Source organism: Lycorma delicatula, chromosome 6 (assembly GCF_047948215.1).
Source record: "Lycorma delicatula isolate Av1 chromosome 6, ASM4794821v1, whole genome shotgun sequence".
Lineage (NCBI taxonomy): Eukaryota > Metazoa > Arthropoda > Insecta > Hemiptera > Fulgoridae > Lycorma > Lycorma delicatula.
In genome coordinates this window covers 165,681,351-165,707,935 of record NC_134460.1, presented here as the reverse complement: position 1 = coordinate 165,707,935, position 26,585 = coordinate 165,681,351, and the positions used below count along the sequence as shown (strand labels likewise).

Sequence of the window (26,585 nt, the reverse complement as noted above, 5' to 3'; positions counted from 1 at the left end):
AAATATTATTTTTTTACGATTTTTGGGGAAGGGGGCAAAATTTGTAAAATATGGCATATATTTTACAAATACTTGCGCTCAGGTAAGTACTGAAATTATTATAAAGCGGTGTCATTATGTTTACAAAATTTTGAAAAATGAACCCTCAACCCCCCGCCCCCGCCCGCCCCCACCACATCGGAGGTGTTGATCCAAAACTTCTACCAATAAATTCTCTAACATACGAATCTCTATACAAAATTTCATCAAACTCTATTTATCCATTCAAAAATTATTAAGCTTCCGACACGCCAACAGACGCACTTATATACGTATGAACATTACCCCCTCCCCTCAACAGTTAATTAGGTTTTCTGGGGTTCCTGGGTGATGAAACGTAAAGAAATGTGAAATAACCCATACCACATTTTTTGACTTATTACCATAATTTCTTTCTTCACCACAGCTTTAGAGCAGTGGTCTCGAAAGTGGTGTACGCGTACTCAGTTCCGGGGGGTATGCAAAGTAATAGTTGGGGATACAACAAATAAGTAGTATAAATAATTTGATTTTTGACTATATACACACGTGGACGCGCGCGCACACACACACACACACACACACACACACACACACACACACACACACACACACACACACACACACACACACACACACACACACACACACACACACACATACACACACACACACACACACATACACACACACACACACACACACACACACACTCACATAAACACGCGCAACATACACATCATGAAATACAGACAAAAAAGTGTACATCTTACTGTTACAATAAAAAAAAACCTTTAAATATTAACAAACAAAAAAAAATAGAAGAGTTGAAATTATGAAATATATATATATATATATATATATATATATATATATATATATATATATCAATAAACGTACCTTATTTAACTACACGTACTTCGTTGTATATCCAGCGATGACTAACTAGACCGAGTCGGCTGTTTGTTACATTCGTTCCCTTCCGCGTACAATCGGTCATCTTCGTTCTTAACTATACAACTGTTGACTCATCTTGTTAGCCGAGTTCCAGATGTACATAACAAATTGTTTTTATTACTTTATTTCAAGAGAAGGAAAATAAAATTATATTTTTAAATTAATAAATCTTTTTTTCAAGAGGTCAAATAATTATTAAATTATTCAATAAAAATTAATTTTTGTAATATATTTAACTAAAAATTATTTATTTATTTATTATTATTATTATTATTATTTTGGAAAACAATTTTCATTTACCATATAAATAATATCTGTATCTGTAAAACATTGACTGTACCTAATCGATTGATTCATCATTAACGCCCAGTAAAAACTACTAAAGATAAATTATTGAAAATTTTAAATAATAAACGTTCTTTTTCGGAAGAGCACACTAAGAATAATTTTTTGAAATTCAGAGTGTTTATGTTTAAAATGTAATAACAATGAAATTTACTTTTTTATAATTTCTTGGTAATAAATTAAGGTATCAACTTGATTTTTAATACGTCTAATTTTCAAATGAATATCTAAAAGCTAACATCTAGATTTTTCGAAATTACAAGTTTAAAGAGCTAAAATTGATTTCTGAATTTTTTTTCAAAAACGGCTATTTTTTTTTTTAACTTTTCGGTAAGAGATGAAGATATCAACTTGAGTTTTGGAGTGCTTAATTTTCATGTACATATCTAAAAAAAAGAAACAATTTCTAGATTTTTCAAAATTATTACACTTAACACTTATTACAAATTTTCCCCATTCCCGACTATACTAAACACGATATTCACTAGATTGGAGCTTCCAAATACTGTTCCGATAAATATCTAAAAACCATTTTCGGGTTTTTGAAAATTTTTGAAGGGTGAGACGATATATAACGCAACGGTTCAACCAACGTAGCAACTGTTATTGTTTGTCCGATACGACTGGCTACATCTGCTCCAGTTACTTGGCTAAAAAAATAAAAGTAATTAAAAAATTAAAAATATAAGAAACGAAATACGGTCACCTTGAAGTGGTATTTGTCGAGTAACACTAAGAACCGGGTAAAATACATTTTTACCTTTCCGAAGTACGGGTAACCAGTTGTCTATATAAACAAAAACGTGATGTTCGTTTGTTCAAAATCTTATATCTCCGAAAGTTCTTCAGCAATTGCTTTGAAATTTTCACACAACGTTGCATCCGAGTAATCGCGTGTTTTTGTATACCTACTATTTATATACCTAAGATGTTACATCTGTGACGGGTAAAATGTTTTTTTTTTTTTGAAAAACAACGCTATCTGTTGGACGTAAAAGTAACACACGCTATAAGAAATATTTTACGATTCCATTTCAATGTTTCCGATATGTGTGTCCGCTATAGATTCAAAAACTACTGGACCGATTTACACGAGGGGAAAAGGGGAAAAATCGAAAAAAGGGGAAGAGGGAATGATTCTTCCCTCTAAAGGTTGATTTGGAAGTCGAGAGTTCCAGCGTTCAAGTCCTAGTAAAATCGGTTATTTTTACACGGATTTGAATACTAAATCGAGGATACCGGTGTTCTTTGGCGGTTGGATTTCAATTAAACACACATCTCAGGAGTGGTCGAACTGAGACTGTACAATACTACACTTCATTTACACTCATACATATCATTCTAATTCATTCTCTGAAGTAATACTTGAACGGTAATTCCAGGAGGCTAAACAGAAAAAATAAAGAAAAAGAAAGTAAAATCTGCCAAGTTTTGATAAACGAATTGTTTTTAATAAATTTCGAAATTCTTACGTTTGTATATCTTCCTTTTTCCTGTTTATCTTCCAGGAATTACCGTTCAAGTATGACTTCAGAGGATGAATGAGGATGATATGTACGATTGTAAATGAAGTATAGTCTCAGGTCTATCATTTCTGAGAAGTGTGATTAATTGAAACCCAACCGCCAAAGAACACCGGTATCCACGAACTAGAATTCAAATCCGTGTAAAAATAACAGAATTTACTAGAACTTGAACGCTGGAACTCTCGACTTCTAAATCGGCTGATTTGTGACGACGCGTTCACCGCTAGACCGACCCGGTGGGTTGATATATACATAGATAACTAAAATATACAAAATATTTATACTCGGAGAATATTGATGCTGTTCAGGATCGATCATAAAAGACCCTCGACTTGCTGAGTCAACAGAAAATCAAAATGGACTTAACCTCAAAAAAATTCACTACAGAAAATAAATTATTGGAATGTGTTTGTATAGAATAAAAGTGTGTCCTAATGGACATGAGCTATTAACTATTTATTTTTTAGGTAGATTTCATAAGACAGCTACTTAATGTAATGGGGTACCATGACTCCACTTCCGAAAAATTTCGACATATCTTCGCGTTTCTCATTCCCCAGACCCCAAAACCACCGTCAGTTCAAAAGCTTATATATACAATATATATTTCACTTTTTTGGGAACAAGATAACTACCGTAATTTTGCGCCAATCACTTTCAAACTGAGCCTTAAAAAGATAACTCGTCTAAAAATCTTGGTCGAGTTCGTTAATAGGAAAAATCGGACCATGAGGGTGGAAATGGAATGGGCTTTTTCGAAAAAAAAATTCGCTATAACTTTGTTATTAAGTAAAATATCGAATTCGTTGAAAGTTCCTACTATTCCTTAGATAAGGGCTGATAACGTAAGTAAAGTTTCTTGCTATCACTAACCATTTGCCCAGTTGGTTGAAAAAATTGTGTTTTGAAGACAAAAAAATATGTTTTTTCGATTTTTGAGAAAAGAAAAAATTGGGAGGCAAAATTTTTTTAAAGAACGTAAGCTTGTAAGCATGTATTGAGGTTAATATAATGGAGTTAAGTTAGCAAAATTTTCAGAAAGACGTTTACTAACAAATCGCCCATACACACGAGCCTCTGAGTCAAATTTCATCAAAATCAGTTTATCCGGTCAAAAAGTTACTGTTAAGCTTCAAACACGCCAATACACGTACGTATACAAACATTACAACCTCATTTGTTGTTGTTTGGGGTCCCTGGCTCATGAAAATTTGAGAAATATAAGAAAAAAACACATAAATCATTTTTTGACCGATTACCAACCGTATTTTCCTTTTTTCAGCACGGCTATGATGCTAGGAAATTAAAATGACGCTATAATATAATATAATAGTGAGAATATACATGGTTGTTACCGCCATGCTTAATATGAATGCAGAATGACGTAAACAGCTGTGATCCTAATCACATGGTAAATGCAATTTTTCCATACGTTATTTTCCCTGGTCCCACGTTATGTCAAACTTTCAACAGAATATTTTAATAATAAAATAGATATTACATGAATGGCGTAAATGTTAAATTAAAAAATCCCTACGTTGAAGGAAAGGAGTTAAGATTTAGTTACTAAAATAAAAAATAATACGCCGCCAGTCACCAGTAATAAATGGATTTTTGTGTCTGTATTAGTGATCGGTTCGTAAATAAAAAGAATGTACTTTGTAGATGTTATATTTATGATTCCGTAGATTTTAAATGGAGACTTTAAATCTAACGATCCGAGTGTATACTTATTCGCTTCGTTTCAAAGTCGGTCACGTTCAGAGCTCATATTTCAGTATTCCTGAAATCTGAATAACTAGGCCAGCTCGTTATGTTTTCTGGTGAAATACGATTTCGGAAAATTAATAAACATTGTATTCACTTTATTTGTATTCCCTTTTACACCCTCATCGTTGTACTCATTTTTAATTAGAAAGAAATGATTTCCGTTTGTCATTAGTAGGCGAACTGTTTATACCGATTTTGAGTCTACTATTATATTGTACGGTTTAAATTTAATTTACTAAGCGTTTGGCACCGTTACTATTAATACGATTGTATAAAATAATGTTTCACCGACCGATCATTTTAAAAGTATATATCGGAGTACTTTCGGAGCCGTTACACCGTCATCAGGAATTATCTATTAAATGGACATAATAGTCGCAAACATCTCACGAACATGACGTTACGTTCTTATTGACGTACAATTTAATTTTATTTCTTGCCGACCGACTATTGTGAACGTAACAATTTTACTTTAAACAGAGTTATACATTTGAATTTGAAATAACATCTTTTGGGAAATTCCTGATGATGGAGGAACGGCTCCGAAAGTACTCAGATATATACTTTCATAATTGTTGGTAAGTGGAACTTTATCTTACACACAGTTTGTCATCCATAGGTATCGTTTTACCCTGACCTAACATATTCGATGGCCTACAACAAAAAGAAGATAGTTAATCAGCCTACTCGATTCTTGATGAATAGTTTAGCGCGCGTGTGTGGACATATATATATATATATATATATACTTTTTTTTTTTGTCTTCAATCATTTGACTGGTTTGATGCAGCTCTCCAAGATTCCCTAGTGCGAGTCGTTTCATTTCGGTCAACCCCCTACATCCTACATCCCTAAAAATTTGTTTTACATATTCCAAACGTTGCCTGCCTGCACAATTTTTTCCTTCTACCTGACCCTCTAATATTAAGGCGACTATTCCTATTCCAGAATACCTTAATATGTGGCTTATAAGTCTGTCCCTTCTTATATATATATATATATATATATATATACTCGTACATACAAATATGCACGAGCACACATTTGTTTAATTTTGTAAATTTCAATTTACTTTTACTGTAGATATCAATTTTGTTTTTGAAATATTCTGATGACCGTACGGCGTAGTCACAGATCAGTAAAAAAAACATACGGAAAAATTGGAACTTTCACATGACCTACGTATGATGGAAAAAGGTGGATAAAATTTCTGTATGAGGTTAAAAATTGCTGTACTGACAGAGCAGTATGGGATGGAATTATCGTGATGCAGAATCCAATTATCAGCAATGTTGGCACGGACACGAAGAACTCGTTTACGAAGTCTTTCTAAAATTTATTTGTAGAAATATCGGTTAACTGTTTGTCCAGGAGGCACCCGCTCTTTATGAACAATTCCCTTGGAATCGAAGAAGCACACAAGCATGCGTTTCACTTTTGACTTTGACATGCGAACTTTTTTTGATCTGGGTGATCCCTTTGAGCACCATCGCGAATTTTGGCGTTTTGTCTCTGGATCGTATTGAAAAAACCAACCTTCGTCACCAGTGATAACACGGCTCAACAAATGTGGATCGATTTCCGTTTGCTCTAACAGACCGGCTGCCACATTTTTCCGTGTTTCTCGCTGTTGTGTGAGATTTTTAGGGGCCATTTTTGCACTAATCTTTCTCGTACCAAGATCTTCAGTTAATATTGGACGAACCGTTTCTCGATCGATGTTGAGTTCTTCTGCGATCATTTTCACGGATAATCTTCGATCGGATCGTACGATTTCACGCACCCCGGTCAAGTTGACATCTGTCCGTGAGGTTGACGGTCGTCCACTGCGGTCTTCATCCTCGACATTCGTTCTGCCTTCACAAAAATTTTATGCCGCCGAAAAACTTGAGCTCTTGACATAACCTCCTCTCCAAAAGCCTTCTGAAGCTTACCGTAAGTTGTCGTCCCGTTTTCACCCGATTTAACGCAAAAAGAAATGGCATACCGTCGCGCAATATTTTGCGGTTTCATTTCTGTGCCGAGAAACACAAACACGTGTTCACTTATTACAGCACAACTCACGACCGAGCAGTTGCATCAATGTGCCGCTTGGACTAGAAGTAGCTTATAGACCAAGGTCAAAGATGGTGTGCCTACCCAAGCTGCAGGGTTGCCACATCTTGCAAAGAAAAATCAGTCTCATTACTTTATTATTGCACCTCGTATATATATTTTTATATAAATTTAAAAAATTTGAAAAAATTATCAGACAAACGGGTTGTTTTTGAATAACTCGCATCTCAACGCTTCGTTCTGAATGATTCGCAAACCTCGTATCTCATACGTATTAAATTGTCTTACTAGTGTTTTTACACGACTGTCCAAAAAGGACTGTAATGTATTTAGGATGTATATACTCCTATGTTTGTATGTATATTTGTTCCACCGAAACAGCTCAATGGCTGAACCGATGTAGATGTGTGACTCTCGTGTCGGAATCCTTACGTTACCAGGAATCTTATAGGCTATATATATGTATGTTTACGAAAATTTAAAACAAAATTATACTATATACAAAATTGCCCTTTAATTATTCTATATGAACAAACATGTTCGTATAGATACTTTTTTGTTTTATTCACTTATCTTACACTATTTTGTTCAGAATTAAATTTTCTACAAGTTTTTTTAAAGGTTTTATGCGTTTATTACCCATTTAACAAAATTATCGTACGTCGAACATAAAAAAAGGCGTTTTTACTCCAATTTACTGAATTTCACGCCAGATTTTTCAGAAACTACTGCATATAAGATTCTGGAACCTATTTTATTCAATTTCTCAAGTAAAAAGCCATAAAAATTCACTAATTTTGTCCCTTAATTAACATACTAAAAATTTCAGTACGATCTCATTTCACCGGGTTAGCTGAAATCCGGGAGAAAACTTTCACTTCAGGTGGGATGTATGTCGCACCACAAATGGAAGCCGCATCGAACCAAAGTGAACGTCGGATGACAAACTTGATGTATTTTTCTATGAAATGAGACTTAAACCGAATCTGTAAGTGTTATCTACATAAATTTTTATACGCTTTTAAAGTTGTGAAGTTCATTTTGAATCATCCTTATACCCTCAATAGGTACAACAGGAGAAGAGATGTAGCTCCTGAACGGTTGTGATTAAGGGAAAATGTAAAAAAATAAAAACATGTTATAATATTATATGTCGTATCTAAAAGTACGATAAAAATCGGGAAAGGATTCCATTAAAAAAAATTAAGTTGTTGGCCGCCTTATTGACAAAATGGTGGAAATTTCAAAAATGCCAAGAGGGTATTTTTAACGGAACTCAAAAATCGAAAAAAATTCTCCATTTAAAATTCTTCACAGCTTTTCTTGTGTACGAGATCCCGACAACGGTAGCAAAGTTAAAATGTAAGCTAGGTTTTGTCAGTAACGTTATCAATATTATATGATTTTGCTACAAAAACAATAGTAAGTTAATGATGATGACAAGAAAATGAAATGAAAAAAAAATTCTTCAGTTTTTTAATTAATACTTGCCGATTACGGCAGATGTCACAGTAGCAACGTTTGCTGACGATGAAAATTCTTACTTTCTAAGAAAATCCGACTACTGCGTCTCGTTTTATTCAAGATTATATCTTGGCTTACGCGGTGGAAAAAAAATAATAAACGAAACAAAATCAAAGCGCGTCAAGTTCCTTAGTAAGGAACAGTGTGTGCTACTGTTTCTATCTTCATTATTCCGATTCCGAGATCTCAGGACTGCAAATATTTGGGCGAAACATCAGTTGGATCTCAAGTACTGGCGGATAGGAAATAGAGAAAGTAAATTATCGATTTATAAATGAGTTTTCAAGCCTATTTGGACATACTTGAACGCAACTAGACAAAAACATTGCGAAAAACGCTAAACATACCTTAGTACATAAGCAACAGCCTCATATATTATAATGATCTTAAATTTCGAACCGTTCGGCAGGAAATCTCTCTGATCAGCCTACGGTATCAAAATCGTTTGATCGTCACCCGAATAATTTGGCGGTCAATTTATTGGTTAACACGATCGATGATTTTTCAAGATCGCTAAGGAACAATATTCTTGATCTGCATTATCGTTTCAATCAGGTGACTTTACGGTCTGGCCGTACAGAGTGCTCTTCTATTTCATTATTAAACAAGCCGCTGGGTTTGTGGCTGCTTAATGTTAGTTCAAATAGATCTTATTTACTTATTGTTCAATTATCTTGCTGAACAGATTGTAAAGTTGCTATGTCGTTATAATAAAAAAAAATTAAAACAATGTAGGTTCTTTTTTTTTTTTTAAATTATATTTTACGTGAATATGACAACCGCATCTTAACGCTGAATGATCAAAGCTACTTCGTCGATAATATAAAAGCATTTGATGAAGAGTAATGCTTTAACGGATACACACAAAAAATAAATGGACTGAACTTATAGTCTCTTTCTTTCATGGAAGTCTGTTAAAAACAATTTTTATCGATAACTTTTCTTCCAAAATTATTTCCTGGATAAGATAATACAATAACTATTATGTAGTTTTACCGGATTTGTACAACAATAACTGAAAAATTATAGGTTGTTTCTGATGCACGGCTTATATACGCATACACACAAGTTAATTTAAAATACTTATCGTTATATATAAATATAATATTTTTTCGTTTATTTTAATTCAATTTGATAGATTTTAGAGCGAGTATGGACTGTATTTGATGAGTTTTCATTATCATATCGGACGATTCTTTGCGATGGGAAGTCCTGAGTATCGATGCGAATTTGTCTATACATTTTGGGAATATCTCCTGATAGCACGTAGCTAGGAGTTCTAAAACGAATTAAGATTGAAAATAAATCTTGTTGTATTACTGGACCGTAGCGAGAATTGAATCGAGCGATTAGCCGTTCAAAGTTTTCACCCCACCATCAAATACTACTCTAGGTTTAGTAGCGGTGGAAGATTCACGAAATACTCCGTGGTGAAGCAAATAAAAGGTTTCAGATGGAACCTTAGACTGAAATGAATCTACAGGTCGCATGCGATCTAATTCTTGATATTCCTTCGTGAAACGGAAGTAATCTTCTTTAAGTTTAGCGTTTTTCTGAAATCTACGATGTAACAAATTGAAACGACGTCTCGCATTTTCATAAGAATCTCCTAAAGTACAGTTTTCCTTACGAGGAAGAGATACAACAAATCTGCCTTGTTGATCAGGAAAGATATTTTGAAGGAAATGTTTTTAGCAAAAGGATTCCTCCACAGTCGGTAAACGATCTTCGATCTCTTCAGATCTCCAAAATGTTTCTATTTAAGAGGAAAGTTGTTCGTTACTAACAAGAAGGGATATTGAATCTGAATTATTTTTCCGTTTACTAGGCTTAGTAGGGAGTTGACCAGAGACTATGAAACCAAGACGAGTTTCTTGAAGTACGGTACGATCGGAATTACGAGTCGATCGAACAGATTTAATATTTAAATCGACACTTAGCTTAGATTCAGTAACCTAAACCTAAGCCTGTTTTATGCCGGTGATCGGCATTAAAACAGGTTTGGTTTGAAGATCAAGTTTAGCAGCAAAACGTATGTTAGATCCTTTGCGATGCGGAGGACCGTAAAACCTTTGCGGTTGGTTTTAGAGCGAGTATGGACTGTAGATGATGAAATAAAACAACTCCTTGTCGCCTTTGAATCGTTACGTTTAATATGTCGTTACACTCTTGACATAACAACTAACACGACAAACTAAATTGAAAATAATAAATGCTAATATAACTAGACTTGAACCTTATCAAAAATACTACTAGTAACACTAATCGTCCATCCGGACGAAATCGAAAATACGACTGCTCTTTGCAGGATTCGGGCCCCGAATGAATAGAAGTCGCTGCATCGTAATGACCGCTCCTTGCGGTATTATGACGTAGGACATCGTATGAACATAGCTTGTCGGAGAGCTCTAGCACCCGACGGCAAAAGCGGAACGTAACATAATAATTCTAACTAAAGCACGCGCACATACCGTATTTAATTCGCGCGGACGTGGCGGTTCTAGCGGCGATGATCGGCACTAACTAAACAAATTTCGCTTGTACGGTTGTACGGTAGCCGCGAGGCTTAACGCACCAAGAACCGAGTAAACCGAGCGATCCGGTTCGTCAAGACCCAGCTAGACCGAGTTATTTTTTTACAATTTAAAAAGTATTCGTTTACTTAATTCTGTGACGTTAAAACATAGCAGACGACTACAGTAGTATTTTTTGATCCGGGGTGCGATCTAGCGGAAGGTGATTTAGAGGCCGACACAAAATACGAACATTAACATCCGAAAAACTTCCATCCTTTTTTTTTGTTTTATGGGTTCCTTACGTGTCAAAACGCCATGCCCAAACCGGACCGATTACAATACTTTCCCTTCTACAGCTATAGATGGAAAAGTAAAAGGTAAATTAAATGAAAATAAATTAGACTTTTTACGATCGGTACGTTATAATTACAGGTATACAAAAACAAGCAAAGGAAAACTTAAGGAATAAACGAATGAACTTTTCATGTTAATAATACTGAATAAATTCAAGATATTATAAAAGAAATCCCTTTCGGCATGCCGGAACGCGGAGGTAGATTTCATCGATCCTAAGTAGAAAATAAGAAAATTTTCACCTTAAATTTAAGAAAAACTTCAAATTTACTAAATACAACGACGGTTGCATATGAAAAAAAGTTTCACGTGTTTAGCATACGACAAGCTATTTAAGCATATCTTCTTACAATTCCAACAACATTTTGGTCATCCCTTGCCGTAAGGGTCGGTCATAAAAAATTGTTTCAAACGAAAGTCTTAGGTAATGTTTAGAGGACTAACGACCGCTTTAAACCGATTCGATACCGTGCCTATTAAGCGAGGTATGATTTTTTTTTGTTTTTAAACCCTAATTTTTTTCACCCCCTGGGCCGACGGTTGATGATATCAAAAACCTTGACTTAGATACGTTTTAGGCCCTTATCCAAAGATCAGTAGGAAATTTAAACGAGTTCGATATTTTGCTTAATAAGAAAGTTAGGGCGATATTTTATTTTTTTCGAAAAAGTCCCCCCCGTTTCTATTCCCACGGTCCGATTTTGGCGGTTAAAGAATTCCACCGAGATTTTCTGACGAGTTATTTTTACAGAACAATTTGAAAGTGATCGGCGGAAAATTACGGCAGTTATCGTGTCCACAAGAAAGTGAAATATACATACGTATAACTTTTGAAGTGACGGTAGTTTTGGGGTCTGGAGGATGTAAAAACGCGAAGATATGTCAAAACTTTCCAGAAGTTAAATCACGGTATCCGTTACATAGGTAGCTTTCTTATGAAATCTACCTAATAGATTGTGGAAAACAAAACCGAACATTTTTTTATTTTATATCACCTCTATTTATTTATAAGAACGTAAAAAAATTATCGTAAATAAAAATTAAAGTTTACAAAATCACAGATCATTATATTCGCGTTGAACTTTGAATTTTGTATTCAGATAAATTGAAACGGATAAAAAAGTTAATAAAACATTTTGTACACCTTTAGTTTTAGAATTAAATCCGGTTTGCTCTGTGAAATCGTTTTCCCATTACCTATTTATTTAAAAGTTAAAAAGCACGCGTTGCAAAAAAAAACCGGTTACGGACAAAATTAATTTTATATTTGGTTTATCGTAAAATTGATGAATCATTTTCGCTCGTATACTCCTACTTCCCCTACACCAACGCGCCATCTCGATTGTTCTCTCGCTCAAACTCTCTCCCTCTCCCGTGTATAATATCGGCAAAGTTTTATCCGGGTTAAATTTTCTATAAAAATAATTTAGATTTAAATTAAGCGTTATAATCCAGAGAAGGTTTTTAACGTTCTATGCCGATAGTAAAAAAAAACAAACGTCGATAAATTTTATAAAATGGTTTTGATAAATTTTTAAACGGAACTTTGCATCTCGTAAAAATTACGTCTCGTGAATATTATATAATAGGTATAGTCGTAACAACACTCGCGCCGATAGAAAAATATTGTAATATTCCATTTACGTACATTCACTGATAAAATCTTTTTTAGTTCCACAGAAAACCGTCTACAGTTTTTAAGTAACAAATTATTGACTTCAGAATGTATTAATAATATTTCAATATTTTCACGTCGATATTTCTCAAGCGCATTAGATACATCTAAAATATATGTTATTGCCGTAAAGTCAGTTACTCGAACCCGTACTTATCAGTATTATCTTTAGAAAATTTTCCAAAAAAAAAAATACAAAACAAAACCGAATAACGTAAGTTCCAAGAAACTAACGCAAAATTCAAGTATAAGGCCCTTTGTCGTAAGCCAAAGTATTGCGCTGAGTTAAATGAAACCGGTTCTAATATCGGCTACAGATCTGATTACGAGATCATGGATACCGTCGTTCTTTGGTGGTTGGGTTTCAATTAACAACGATCTCAGGAGCGGCTGACCAGAGACTTTAAAAGAGTTTAGTTCATTTACATTTATACACGTCATCCTCATTCATCCTCTGAAGTAATATTTTACGGTGGTTCTGGAGGGTAAACAGAAAAAGAAAGAAGTTCTTTATCGGCATTAACCGGTCGGGGTCTAGTGGTGAACTTATCATAGTGAATCATTTGATTTCGAAGTCAAGAGTTCTAAGATTCAAACCCTAGTAAAGGCAGTTAGTTACTTTTATACGGATTTGAATACTAGATTGTGGATACCGTGTTCTTTGATGGTTGGGTTTCATTTAAACACACATCTCAGGAATAGTTGATGTGAGAATGTACAAGACTACACTTCATTTACATTCATACATATCATCCTCTGAAGTAATACCTTACAGTAGTTCCAGAAGCTAAACAGAAAAAGAGAGTTCTATTATCAGATTTGATAGCATGGATATTGTTATTTTTTTAAAAAGGGACTATTTTTGGAAAAGAATGCACATTCATAAATATAAACTCAAGGATAACTAAAAATATTTCATTTTCTAAATATCAATCTACACGATTCATATTTATTGTCGCCAAACAATTTTCTAACAGCCTATTTATGCATTTTGAAAATTTGTTTTAACTTTTTAGGGAAACCGTAAAGAGGTTTACTATACTTTAAAATTCAATATACATAAGTATAGTACATATTTAATAATTGTCAAGCGTAAAGTTTTATAAAATACTTCATACGTGTTTACTTTGCCGTTTTTAATAAATTATCAAACGATTTAAAAAATCTTAGCGCCGATTTATTTAAAATACAGACGGTTCAAAGAGCGACACAATCTCACGGAAGAATGTTTTATTCTTTAGTTGCAAGTTTAATCGGGTAAAACGGGTTACAAAATGCAGCAGAATATATTCGTCGCCTCCCAACACATTAGATGTGCCAGTTACGCCCAGACCCAGAACGCCTTCACAGAAAAGTAGTTTCCATCAAGCGGCAGAATCAAAAGAGACAGGGAATGCGATAGACGCAGCCAAAAGCGCTCGAACGAAAACGGTAGCATCAGAAAAGTCGATCGACGTGCAAGCTTTATATTCTGTTAGTGCCAAGAAATCTGTGCGACGTCTATCTAACCGTTTTGATCTTTTTTGGTAACGCCCGCACGGCATGGAACAAGCGTTTAAAGATGCGTTCACGCAGAATCACGGCTCATATAGCCGACTTTCTTGTATCGGTGTTTTCGTGGACAATAGATTTCGAAGGGATTGTGGCCCCCTCGGTCTCCTGATTTATCCTTTCCTGACTTTTTCTTGTGGGGGGATACCTTAAGGATGCCGCTTACAAAACTCATCCTCACACCGTTCCTGAATAGCAGAGCGAAATTAAACGATGTGTCGCGAAACACATCGTTTAAAACGATGTTTTAAACGAAAAATATCTATTTTTCGAAGCGAATGAATTATCAACCCCACGAATTACAAAACGGTTTATTTCAGTATTTTTTTCTGCAATCTAATGTTTTAAGTAGATTTCAAAAGATAGCTACGTATTGTAATGGATACAATGATTTGATTTCAGGAAATTTCGACATATCTTGGCGTTTCACAGCCTCAGACCCCAAAACCACCGTCAACTCAAAATTTTATATATGTATATTTCAATTTCTTGTGAACACTATAACCGCCGTAATTTTTCAAATTGTTCCTTAAAAATAACCCGTCAGAAAATCTCGGTCTAGTTCGTTAACGGCCAAAATCGGATCATGGGACTGGAAATGGGGGAGGGCCTTTCGAAAAAACAAAATATCGCTGCAACTGTCTTATTAAGTAAAATATCGAAAAGTGTTTACTATTCTTTGGATAAGGATTTTTTTAAACTTATCTAAGTAAAGCTTTATGATATTATTTAATTTTATATTATTTTAATATTTTTTCTGATGCCTTTCCCTCAAAAATGATTGCATACCAGCACGAAGCCGACTAAACTATAGCTGATATTCAGCCCTGAAATTAGTCTTTTTACTCTGTTCATCGCATCGAACGGTTATATCGTGTCATAATAAACGTAAAGAAATCAACTTTATATGTTATCACTTATATATCTTGCACGACTTGTATAACACAGAAGTCACAGATCAGGAATTTATAATGTAATAACTTGTTCAAACGCTTCTTCATTCTATTTAGCGCTGGTAAAGAAGCAATCGATGAAAGACACGATGATATCGTCGTTTCCAAATTGTTATTCTGTGTTTTGTAATTCATTTTTTGTGAGCAAGCGAACAGTGAAACTAAAATCGGTAGATGATAATCTCATGTTCATACTAATATTATGAGCGCGACATGACGCCAGAAAATCAGAGAGAAGTGAGCTGTACAGATTCAGATGATATTATTGAACTGAAAAACGATTGTCGCAACATTTCGGGAACAAAAGAATCTACTAACAGAATTGATGGAGCTTGGGACTGCAGCGATATCAGAATCTTATTATGAATTGAAGGATGCTAAACAAATCAAACGGTGCAGGCTGCTCTCGATGGCTGTTATTCGTCTGAATGAAAATGCATAATCTTACCCTGTAGGCCACTTAAAGACTTTAGTTGTCGGTTCAAGTTGGAGATTTTTATTGTCCGGACATGTTTGAATACCTTCTCTTTATTAAGATAAAGATTTGTCTGTTAATCGGTATAATGAACTAACAAGGTGCTCAGAAATGGACGGGTGGTGGATTTCAAAATTCATTTCTACAAAAGTCGGTGTTGCGGTGCAACAAGACTCTCGGGTCCACCCGAGAGTGGAAAGCGACTAGACGAAAGTTTAGGGCAGATATGTTTGTAAGATATAGCGATCCAAATAACAAAATATTTAGACAACGTTTTTTTTTTTTATTACCAGAAATCATAAACATGCTACATTTGTCTATACATTGAGGAGAAAGGACTTTTCACGATAGCTTTAGATTTTTACTAAAGTAAAACTTGCCGGTTTTTATCAGTTTGTCCTAACATCGCATAAGAAGAGCCGAACAATTTTTTGTAATTAAGAATTACATTAAACCCGATTGAAGTTTAGATATTTATTTTAAAACACGATAGATAATCGCAGCCGATACGATAATTTTTTTTTATTTCTAATTGTTTAAGAAGAAATTGTAGTTTGAAAAAAGTCAATAAAATATTTATAGACATTTATACATGTCCATTTGCTTATTTGCCGTAAACAAAGGATCGAATGCGACAAGATACGTGATACAAGTCCCACAAGACGGCATTGCCGTTCTCAAGAAAAAAGCATTTCACGACGGGCATAATAAGGAAAGCGAGGGCTGAAGCGATTACCCGTTGTCTTCTACCCAGAGTAGGCCACCCCACTAAAACGCAGGAAATCTTTCACCTGTACAAGCGACACCTTCGCTCTGTTCAACACTGGGACCGATCGCGTATGTAAATCAATATTCTTAATGAAAGCGAAAGCAATTTTATCTCTTGCATGTGTTGTGCTTTATATGCATCACCGCATTGTGATTGCGACAGATTATGTAATTAAACAACTTCTGCTAGGTCACAGATAACGAATCGCAAAACGTACCTCACAGTCGCGAACAGTAACATCATGCGATGCATCGACTCCATGTACGAAATTTAAACCATCACTTGACCTAAACATTCTCCCATCTAACAGCCAATCGTCAGTCACCAGATGCGTAACAACAGAAGAGTTTTTGTAAAGTTTTCATATATAGCCCTATCCTTTTTCACAAATAAGTCACACTGATATCTATGACTAGATGTCTAACGGAAATTAAATTTTAAATAATCTCAAAACTGTAACCGATTTGTATAACAAAAACAGTTTACCTCATTTTGTTCTAAGTTAGTAACTCACCGGGTCGGTCTAGTGGTGAACGAGTCTTCCCAAATCAGCTTATTTGGAAGTCAAGAGTTCCAGCGTTCAAGTCTTAGTAAAGTCAGTTACTGTTATACGGATTTAAATACTAGATCGTGGATATCGGTGTTCTTTGGCGGTTGGGTTTTTTCAATTACCCAAACATCTCGGAAATAGCCGAATTGAGACTGTACAAGACTGCACTCCATTGAAACTCATAAGCAGCATCCTCATTCATCCTCCGAAGTATTATCTAAACGGTAGTTACGGGATGCTAAACAGGAAAAAGAAAGTTAAAATGTTCTAAATAAGTAATCGTTTTCTGTATGTCTGTCCAAATACGAATCTGAACTAGAATAGTTAAGAGAACTTCCGAGAATTAATTATAATTTAGATTTGTCAAATGAAAACCCCAAAGGGTGTAGAATAAAGTTGCTCGCTTCCTTAGGTTTCTGGCCTCGCAGAGGATGGCTAAAGGAGTTTGTTGCTCTAATAGACAGAGTGAAACCCGGATGGCTAGGGGCCGGTTTGGGCGTTTACTTCACCAAGGTAGGCGTTTTGGCATCGAGCCACGGTTAGTTTAGTTATTCGTCTTCAAGACAGAAGTAGAATAAGTTAGAAATTCGGTGATGGAGCTAAAGTGCGGGAGGGTGAAGGTTTCCTCGTTCCCAAAAACGAATCAGAACAGAGTAAGTTAGTGTTTGTTTCGTGTTAAGATTTCATAATTGTCTTTGACAGACTGAGATGGATTTGGATATATGTTGAACAAAACTGTCGTTGTTGCAATAATCATTTATTAAAGAAGTATAAGAATAAAAATTTAGATGTTTCTAGTAAAGTCGAATGAAATCTTATATATAGATAACGATGTCTAGTTTGAAACTGAGTTATGGGAAACGGTTATTTTGTTACCTTCGGTCACAAAATAACCATTTTCCTGTTATATAATCAAAATTTCCCATAACTCAGTTAGGCGCGTGGATCACGCTTCCGCGAAACGGTTATTTAATTAGTTGAGAGTTACAAATAAGAGTAGATGAGCAAAAATTTGGAAAAGCCAGTAACGAAAGGGATAGTAAAGTTGAATTAAAACACTGGAAATGTCTGCCCAGGAATTCGCATCGATGGTATCCCGACAGAGGCCAAACTAATACTGTGATACGTAATCAAAGTCAGAGGGTCTATAAGATGATCTCCGGTAAAGCCCATCAGAACTAGGAACGTAAGGGGTGTTATGGCGTCCGAGATCTTCCTCTACGAGGGTCAGGATTTACGTGAATGTATTTATGTATTTTCAACTTTTTCGAATGATAATAATTGATAAATATTTAAGTTTTTTTTGTTTTGTTTTTGGTTGATGATTAATTCACCACGTAAGCTCGAAGCTTGGGCATGGGATGATGAAATACATATTATCTAGCGTGTGAAAAAACGTCATGGAGGTTTAACATTTTTGTCCTACTTCTTTTTCTCTAAACTTTTAACCAAAAAGCGGGAGAAAAATATTTTTTTGTTACGAGTTGTACGAGACTCCTACTAATTTCATGTTGAAATTTTTCTCAAATTTCAAACAGGATTAAAATAGATTTATCTAGAAATTTTTATTAAAATTTGTACATATTTTCGTCTATAATCTCTAATAAGAAAGTCGAGGAAATGGACTTTTACATTACGGTTTTACGTTACGGGTTTTTATCTTACTGAAAAATAAAACTTTTGTTTTATATGAATAAATATATTTGAGTCGACTACAAAAACCGTCTCGCTTGCCTGTTACTTATGAAGATAGAAATAATTAATTTTGTATTATATTTTCAGAACGGATAGCTTTTTTTTAAAGTAACAATGCAAAAAAGAAAAGTTTAAGATCGTATCGTAAATATTAATTATGACAGTCGTGTAATGATTGACTTTTTTCTTAGAGGAAGTAATTTACTCGGCGTTTCAAAATATCACTACACGAATAATAAACGTTTAAAACTTGTGATTATCTCGATTTAAGTTACTACTTAAAAAATTATGAAGTTATCCAAATAAATTTAAAATTAAGCAGTTTAGATGGTAAAAAATACATACTTACAGAACCATTAGATCGTTTCAAATCATATAATTCACAACAAATATCGGTACAAATACACAGACATGTTTACATGTATATTAGGTACGACACAAAAATTTGATTGTAACTAGTTTTCTGTGAAAATATGAATTATTCTACTGTTATTTTTAACGCTCTTATATTAACTCGCTCTTCGACTATACGTGAAATTCACGGTACGGAACCTTCCGATCGAATTTTGAAGCCCTTCCGCTTAACCATTCGCTCTGTAATTTTTCATACAGGTTTGCTCCTGATAATGACATATTTTAACAACATTTACAAGTCTCTAAGACGCCCCTAAGTTGCTAACTGAAAAAAAAATGCCTCTCGAACTTACGCAACCTCGTATACATGCATATTTTCTTAGTGAAAGAATTATCCGTGTTTAATTTATCCATTAAACATGAATAATTCGTAACATGATATTGTCGTTTCAATCGATTAGATTGAATGAACGTATTTTTTCTACCGCCGAGAAAAAAATTCAAATTTCATATAATCGCTCAAACCTGTGCGCTAGTGCAGCTGTAAAGTATCAACTTTTGAAGACTAAGAAGTAGAAATGAACAAATAAATAAAAACAACTTTTTTAAAAAACAGTGTTATATTAAATGAACTAAAACATAGAAATTAAAAAAAAATTAACGCATTACTCTTAAATTAAACGTGCTAAAAGGTAAAAAATAATTTTTGGACGATATCTCAGAATGGATTTGACAACAAGCTTTGATGATGATATGTAAGATTATGTGAAAGTCATAGCTTCAAGTTAAAAATTTGATGTTTTTGTCAATTTTTTCATACGCGTGATGAATGGCCCAAAGAGTGGGGTGCCCATGTTAAAGTACAAATCTTTGCATTATTAAGTAGTATACTAATTATTATAGTTTTTTTTTTTTTTTTAATTAATATTGGTACCAATTTTAGGCAATTTTTAAAAATGCTCAATACAAAAATCTATTTCAGTTAGATTTTATTTATCCTAGCTTTAAATTATTTACATTTTGTTACTAATAATAATATTTTACGTTCAATAAAATTTTAAACTAAAAACAATTTATTCAGGATTATTATATATATATTTTTTGTTTTAATTAAAAAATTTCAGATTATATGCATCCAGTTTAAACAGATCGAACCTCAAGTCCCATGCAAATACAATACAAGGAGAGAACGGCGTATAATAGGTATGTGAAATCAATAAAACCAGGCGTAAATGGAAATTCTTTGGAAATAACTAAAACCAACAATATATAATGAATAAAGAATAAAAATTTAATAACAATAATACTTGCCCGGTACTAGTACTTGTATTGTACAGTTTTACTTTATTCTAATTTACTTGTTAAGTTTTTATATCGCTAAACAACAAGCCTTTAATTCAATAGCAAACAATATATGGAACACTGAGGAAGTTATTTAAAGTGCAGTGTTTTAAATCTGTTTATTTACACAGATCACAACGAATGTGGACAGTTTTAAATTTGCTAATCGTATTTGGTGCGTAACAACACATCTACTGTTCATTAATTATTTAAGAAAAATACTTAAAAATTGGCTTAATTTACAAACAGCAAATTTTGATCCTGACGAGCCATCTTGAAAACTTGTTTAGAATTGCAGATTCAATGACAAATATTGATAATTTTCTCAAATTTATTTTGATTAGGGTTTTGAAAAAGAATTTTTATTTTTATTATTAGAAACGAGTTGTTTTTAAAATCACTGAAACTTCGAGGTTTATGTAAGCTTCCGAAAAACGACAAATATTTAAATATATATACTTTTTCTTTTTATGAAAGAACGAGTATCAACAGCTACGGTCATTAGCCCGGTGAAAATCGATAGCGTATGAAAAGTTACCGTAGCTGACCGGGATTCGAACCCAGAACCATCGCGTTATTTAAATATTGTTTTATTAAATTACGTGAAAAAAAGATTAATATGGCTCAATCTTTTAGTTAATTTTAATGAAAATATATTTGCAAATATACCGAACTAGATATTACATTTTATTATAAATTTAGATTTTTTTTAGATATAATTAACATAGCACAGTTCAAGAGAATTAATCTAAGTTATTTCAATTATGTCCATTTTATACACATCTTTTAATGGACTTCAGAAACCTATCGTACATACATTGCATTTTTTTTCTTTCACCTCTTGGACCACCGCTAGGTATTGCTTCAGAAGATGAGATGAATAATTTGTAGCGTGTGAAAATGCCATGTCTGACCGAGATTCGAACCCGGGACCTCCGGATGAAAGGCCGAGAACTACCTCTCGCGATACGGAGGCCGGCAAAAACTAAACTATTTAGATATCTCTATATGTTCTGCGAATATCTCGTCTGAAGCGTAGTAAAATAATCCTAAAATAAGATAGAGGCTGCCGATGCAGCTTTTAGTATCTTTCGTAATTTTTTTAGGTTCAGTTCAAAATCATATTAAACTGCTATTCAAAAAATGAATTTTTCGATTATAAGCAGGCATTTTCAACAAAGTAAAAAATAAAAATAAAAAATGTACGTTTTTATTATTTATATACGTAACGTTTTACATCCTCTGTATGTAATTAAATTTGTCTTTCACTACTCAAAATCGTAATTAATGGCCCAAGTTTTTAATACGTGACCTGCAGATGAATTTCACAAAACTCTAACACCAAAACCTTTTCCCAAAAATGGGAGGATGGTTAAACATCTCCCATTTGATACTGTTAATTTAGGGTTGAGTGCATACGGCAGTATGCAGATTGCCGTTGTCATGAAGAAAACAATGCTTGAACTCAGCATGCCGCGTTGTTTGTTTTGTATGACCTTTCTTAATTTCTGCAACATCTCACAATAAGTTTCAGGATTATTTCAGTTCAAGGTTATTTAGAAATTAACTTCTAGGACTCGGTATTGTGAGGAGTTGAAAAACAGTGTTGTTACCTGGATTAATTCAGACAGTAGTTTTATGATGAGGGTATTCAAAAACTTGTTTACAGATATGACAAGTACCTTAATTTAGATGGCAATTATGAAGAAAAGTAGCTAAATAAAAATAATAACATAAATATATATATATATATATATATATATATATATATATATATAATTTATAATAAATTTATTTATTTATTGGTGTTTTTTTTTAAAACGATTCGGAAGTTACTTTCTGAACAGCCCTCATAGAACTTACATTTCAAAAAAATATATTTCCCTTTTAAAACAAAATTATAAAGTTTCATTTGGAGATAAAGATTGCATATCCTTTTATAAAATGTTCTGAGATTTTGTGTGATAAAGTTTCTTTAATTTACTGGAACTGTAAGGTAACAATAAACAATCTATGACTTTAATTCAGCTTCTAAAAGGTGACTTACTTTGATGGTAAACAAACTTTTATATTGTAATCTGCTTCAGCCTTTTGGTTAACCGCCAAAATGCTATTACTTGGATCCTTAAAAATAAAACATCCTTAATATCAGTGGAATTTAAAATTTTTTCCAGAAACAGTAGTTGAAGAATGATAGATAAAAAAAGGAAATAAAGAAAAGTTCAAAGAATCAGGACATCTGAAATGTAAATGTTAGGTTGAAATCAATATGCAGCAATAATTGTTTCAATACAAAAAAAAAAGTTAAATAACAGGTTTTTATTCATTCAGCAGATAATTAAAAACCATGAATTAAACCGATATGCTTACCCGATTAATAAGTTCTTTAAAAAAAGGACTGTCAATATTGCCAGACAATGTCGCTTGCAATAACTCTGGTTGTTGATGTATTAAATTTATTGCATCATTTACAGCATTATTAGTGTGCCTTAAAGCTTCGATCGCCATAAAACGAGAAAATCCCATTGCTTCTAACTGTTTAACTAGTCTAGATTCCACATACTGTTGACCATCTGAACAAAGACCCAATTAAAAATTAAAAATAATGAAAACTGCTTCATTGTAACATAAATATTACAATATACAGCAGTTATTAATCCTGGACCTAATCAATAATACTAACTGTATTATTCATATAAGTGTCTCATTGAATCGGTATGGTCATTAGTTATTAATAAATAGCAGCAAACTAACTTTAACTTGAAAGCTCTAAGAGAACAACTTTATTAAATGTCACTTTGGCTGTTGATCTTATTTCATATCTTCTCAACTATTTAATATTTAACAATCTAAACTATTTATATTTTATTTTCTAAACTATTTACACTAGGGTTGAGTACTTTCAGTCGGCAATCAAATTTAATATGGCACTGAATTTTTTTAATGGTTTTGTCAGTCATAGTGATTTTTGGGATGTCCTGAGTATTCAACATCTTGAATGGAATATATACGACCATGTTTAAATTCAGCAGCCCACTTTTCTACAGTCAAAAATGAAAGGGAATAATCTTTTTAAGCGGAAGCTAACTCTTCTTTTAAAACAAAGTACTTTACATCAGCTTGAACTTCAACTTTAACTATGTTATCATTGTCATTGTCATTGTTGATAATATGCATACATTATTAAAATATTCTATCAAGCAGCATGTATGCTATGTAAACTTCTATATTAAGATTTCATACAACACCAATTTTGACTGTAAGTATGAAACTTTCTTATTTTATAAGTAAAATTTAATAGATTGCTTTACTTTATAACTTTTAATTATACAAGGAAGAGGTAATGTCTACATACTTACTTAAGGTACTATATTATAAAAAACAATATCAGCAAAATAAGTTTTTTTATAATGAAATGTATAAAAGAAAAAAATCTTCTTCCATCACACTTACTTTTCTTTTTCTCTAATTTCCTCCCGTTCTTGTCTTCTTTTTTGTATATATTCGACAGCTGAATTTACACAACCATTAGTAGCTCGTACACCAATTCTGGCTTCAGCTGGAGTAAAACCTAAGAAAAATATGAAATATTAAGTAATAGATTATTAGTATAAGTAACTTCTATTATGTGGGGGCTTGTTTTTAATACAAGGGACTCGATCAAAACTATTCTGTTCAATGAGATTGAAAAGCTGATAATTCCACAACGTATGAAACATTTCACAGACCAACTTCTGATATTTGATAGTTGTAGAGTAGATATAAAAAAAATGTAACAGCCCAAGCTGCATTTAACAAATCAGTTTTATAGATAACTGTTGTTAAACAATGTTGGGTGCAGTTTCTCATGTTGTTATTTACTTGTTGTTGAGTTTACACATGTTGGTATTTACTAATTGGATCATGCCGTGACATTTTGACTGAAAAATTGAACGTGCATTGAGTTACAGCAAAGTTTGTTCCTCATTTGATGACCAAACAGCAGAAAAAACATCAAGTGGACGTTTGTCGGCAACTTCTTGAAGAATCCGATGATGATGTAACATTCATGCAAAGGATCATAATGGGAGATGAAAGTTGGTTATGGCTATGACATTGAAACAAAAGTTCAAACAAAAACTGCTACCAGCACTTAAACACGTTGCACTGAAATAACAATAACACGAAAACTAAATGAGAAATAAACAATCCAAGAACATGTGCTTACAGAGGAGATTATGTGAAACACAATGCTGCCAACCACATGTCACTAAATATCTCCACTGGGGCATGTAATTAAAAACGTTTGTTTATTTTCTGAGTAGACCTCATATGAAGCATACACAAAGAAAAGAAAAATGCAGGAAGCATTTGAAGAATGAACATGGAAGAGATTGGAGAAGATTAAAGGACAGACTAAATGAAAAATGAAATTATGGGAAGAGTAAACAAGAATAGAACATAATAAAAACAATTAAAAATAGTAAAGCTGACTGTAATGTCTCATGAAAGGAGAATTGCTTAAAATAGTATTAGAAGGATCAGCAGTTTTATAAAAGAGAGGCTATAAAAGTAAAAAATTGTAGAAAGTCTAATGGAAATGGGAGCTCTTGGGATTGTAAGTTTAGTACGAAACAGATGAGAATGGAGATGAACATGTTGCAAGGAACGTGGCTCAAGGTTCTTCATATAAAAATGATGTGAACATATCATGCATCATCTACATCAGTTTATTATAATATTTAATTATATTAATCTTATCAACAAAGATAAGGAATACTGATTATACATCAGATACATTTTACTGTAGATTTACAAATTTTTCAAACCTAAACAAATAAATATTAATTTTCAGTATTATTGATTTCACTGCGGAACTAGTATAGAAATCCATTAACAAATTGCAAATGGTATATAATCCAAATTAATATATAACTTCATGTAGTCATAATATTTCGATAATATTTTGTCCATAATGTAATAGCGGGGTTTCAAATAGTCATCGTTTTGGAATAACCATGATAAAGTCATGAAGTATACGTAAAAATATTCTTTCAAGAATCTATGAGTCACAGGGCAACTCCTTTAGTTGTCCTGCAGATAGCAAGACAGTATTCATTTTATTGCAATAAAGACAGAGAATGTCTAGTGATCCATTCTTTTAAATGGCTCAAATTTCAAATTTGAACAGGAAATACTTGTTATTTGCGTAAATGAAGTCGACGATTCAAATGTATCACCTTTGGAGCTGAAATGTTATTACTCTGATCAGAAGATCCAGGCAAAGAACACACAGATGTATCACAACTACCGTTCTCACAACTGTTGATCAAAGATTTAGTCTGTAGAGTCAAAGTACCACCGGGAGATAAAAAAGCTTTCAGTAAAGGCTGAGAATTCCTTATCTTAATTATTTCATTACACTGCTTTGCTTTATTGTGCAAAGTCACAATAGCCTTTCAGCCTATATTACCATGTCCAAAAAGTTTTGTTACACACATCACAAAAAGCATGTATCTCTCTTCTCAACAAACTGAATTTTGGTTGTAAGTTTATATCTAACCGCTGATCATTAAACGGCCTTTTTTTATGCTATTTAAAAGCAATTAATTACTAAAAATACAAAAAAAAGAAATTCATGGTGGTTTTAGAGAAATTTCCAAAAACAGTTAACAACCTTTAAATTTTTCAATGGTAACCTTTTGTTAAAATGTCACCGGTGAATAAATTAACTGCAATTAGAAATATACCTCCTTTAATATAAAATAATAATTGGGGGAATGTAAGTAAGAACAGGACATGTTAATGGCTGCTTGAAGCACGTAGTTGCAAAGTGCTGGGTGATGGAGGTTATTTTAGGTCATATTATGCAGAATTGTAATCTCTTGAAATCACTTTTCATTAATACATATAGAATGGTGCAAAATTTAAAAATAAACCATAACATGAAGAACACATCGTCCTACATTATGAGTTAAATCTTATGGTTTATGAGTATGTCAATACTCATTAACCGTTAGATACATTTAACGATTGTTTACCAGATTCTATATTACATTTCATTAATTTTTTTTTTTTTTTTTAAATATACTTTTTCGTATATATAATTTAAAATCCGGAGGTAAAATAGTCCCCCGTTCGGATCTCCGGGTGGGGACTACTAAGGAAGGGGTCACCA

General features: G+C 33.2%; 1 protein-coding gene across 1 annotated transcript in view; it reads right to left on the bottom strand.

The window, feature by feature from the left end:
* The window catches only part of LOC142326973 (NEDD8 ultimate buster 1-like), a 62,884-nt gene that overhangs the window by 12,424 nt on the left and 23,875 nt on the right, over positions 1-26,585 (bottom strand). The window contains exon 6 of the mRNA XM_075369706.1: positions 23,882-23,999. Coding sequence (XP_075225821.1) covers positions 23,882-23,999 — 118 coding nt within the window. The remainder of the gene's footprint in view (positions 1-23,881; positions 24,000-26,585) is intronic.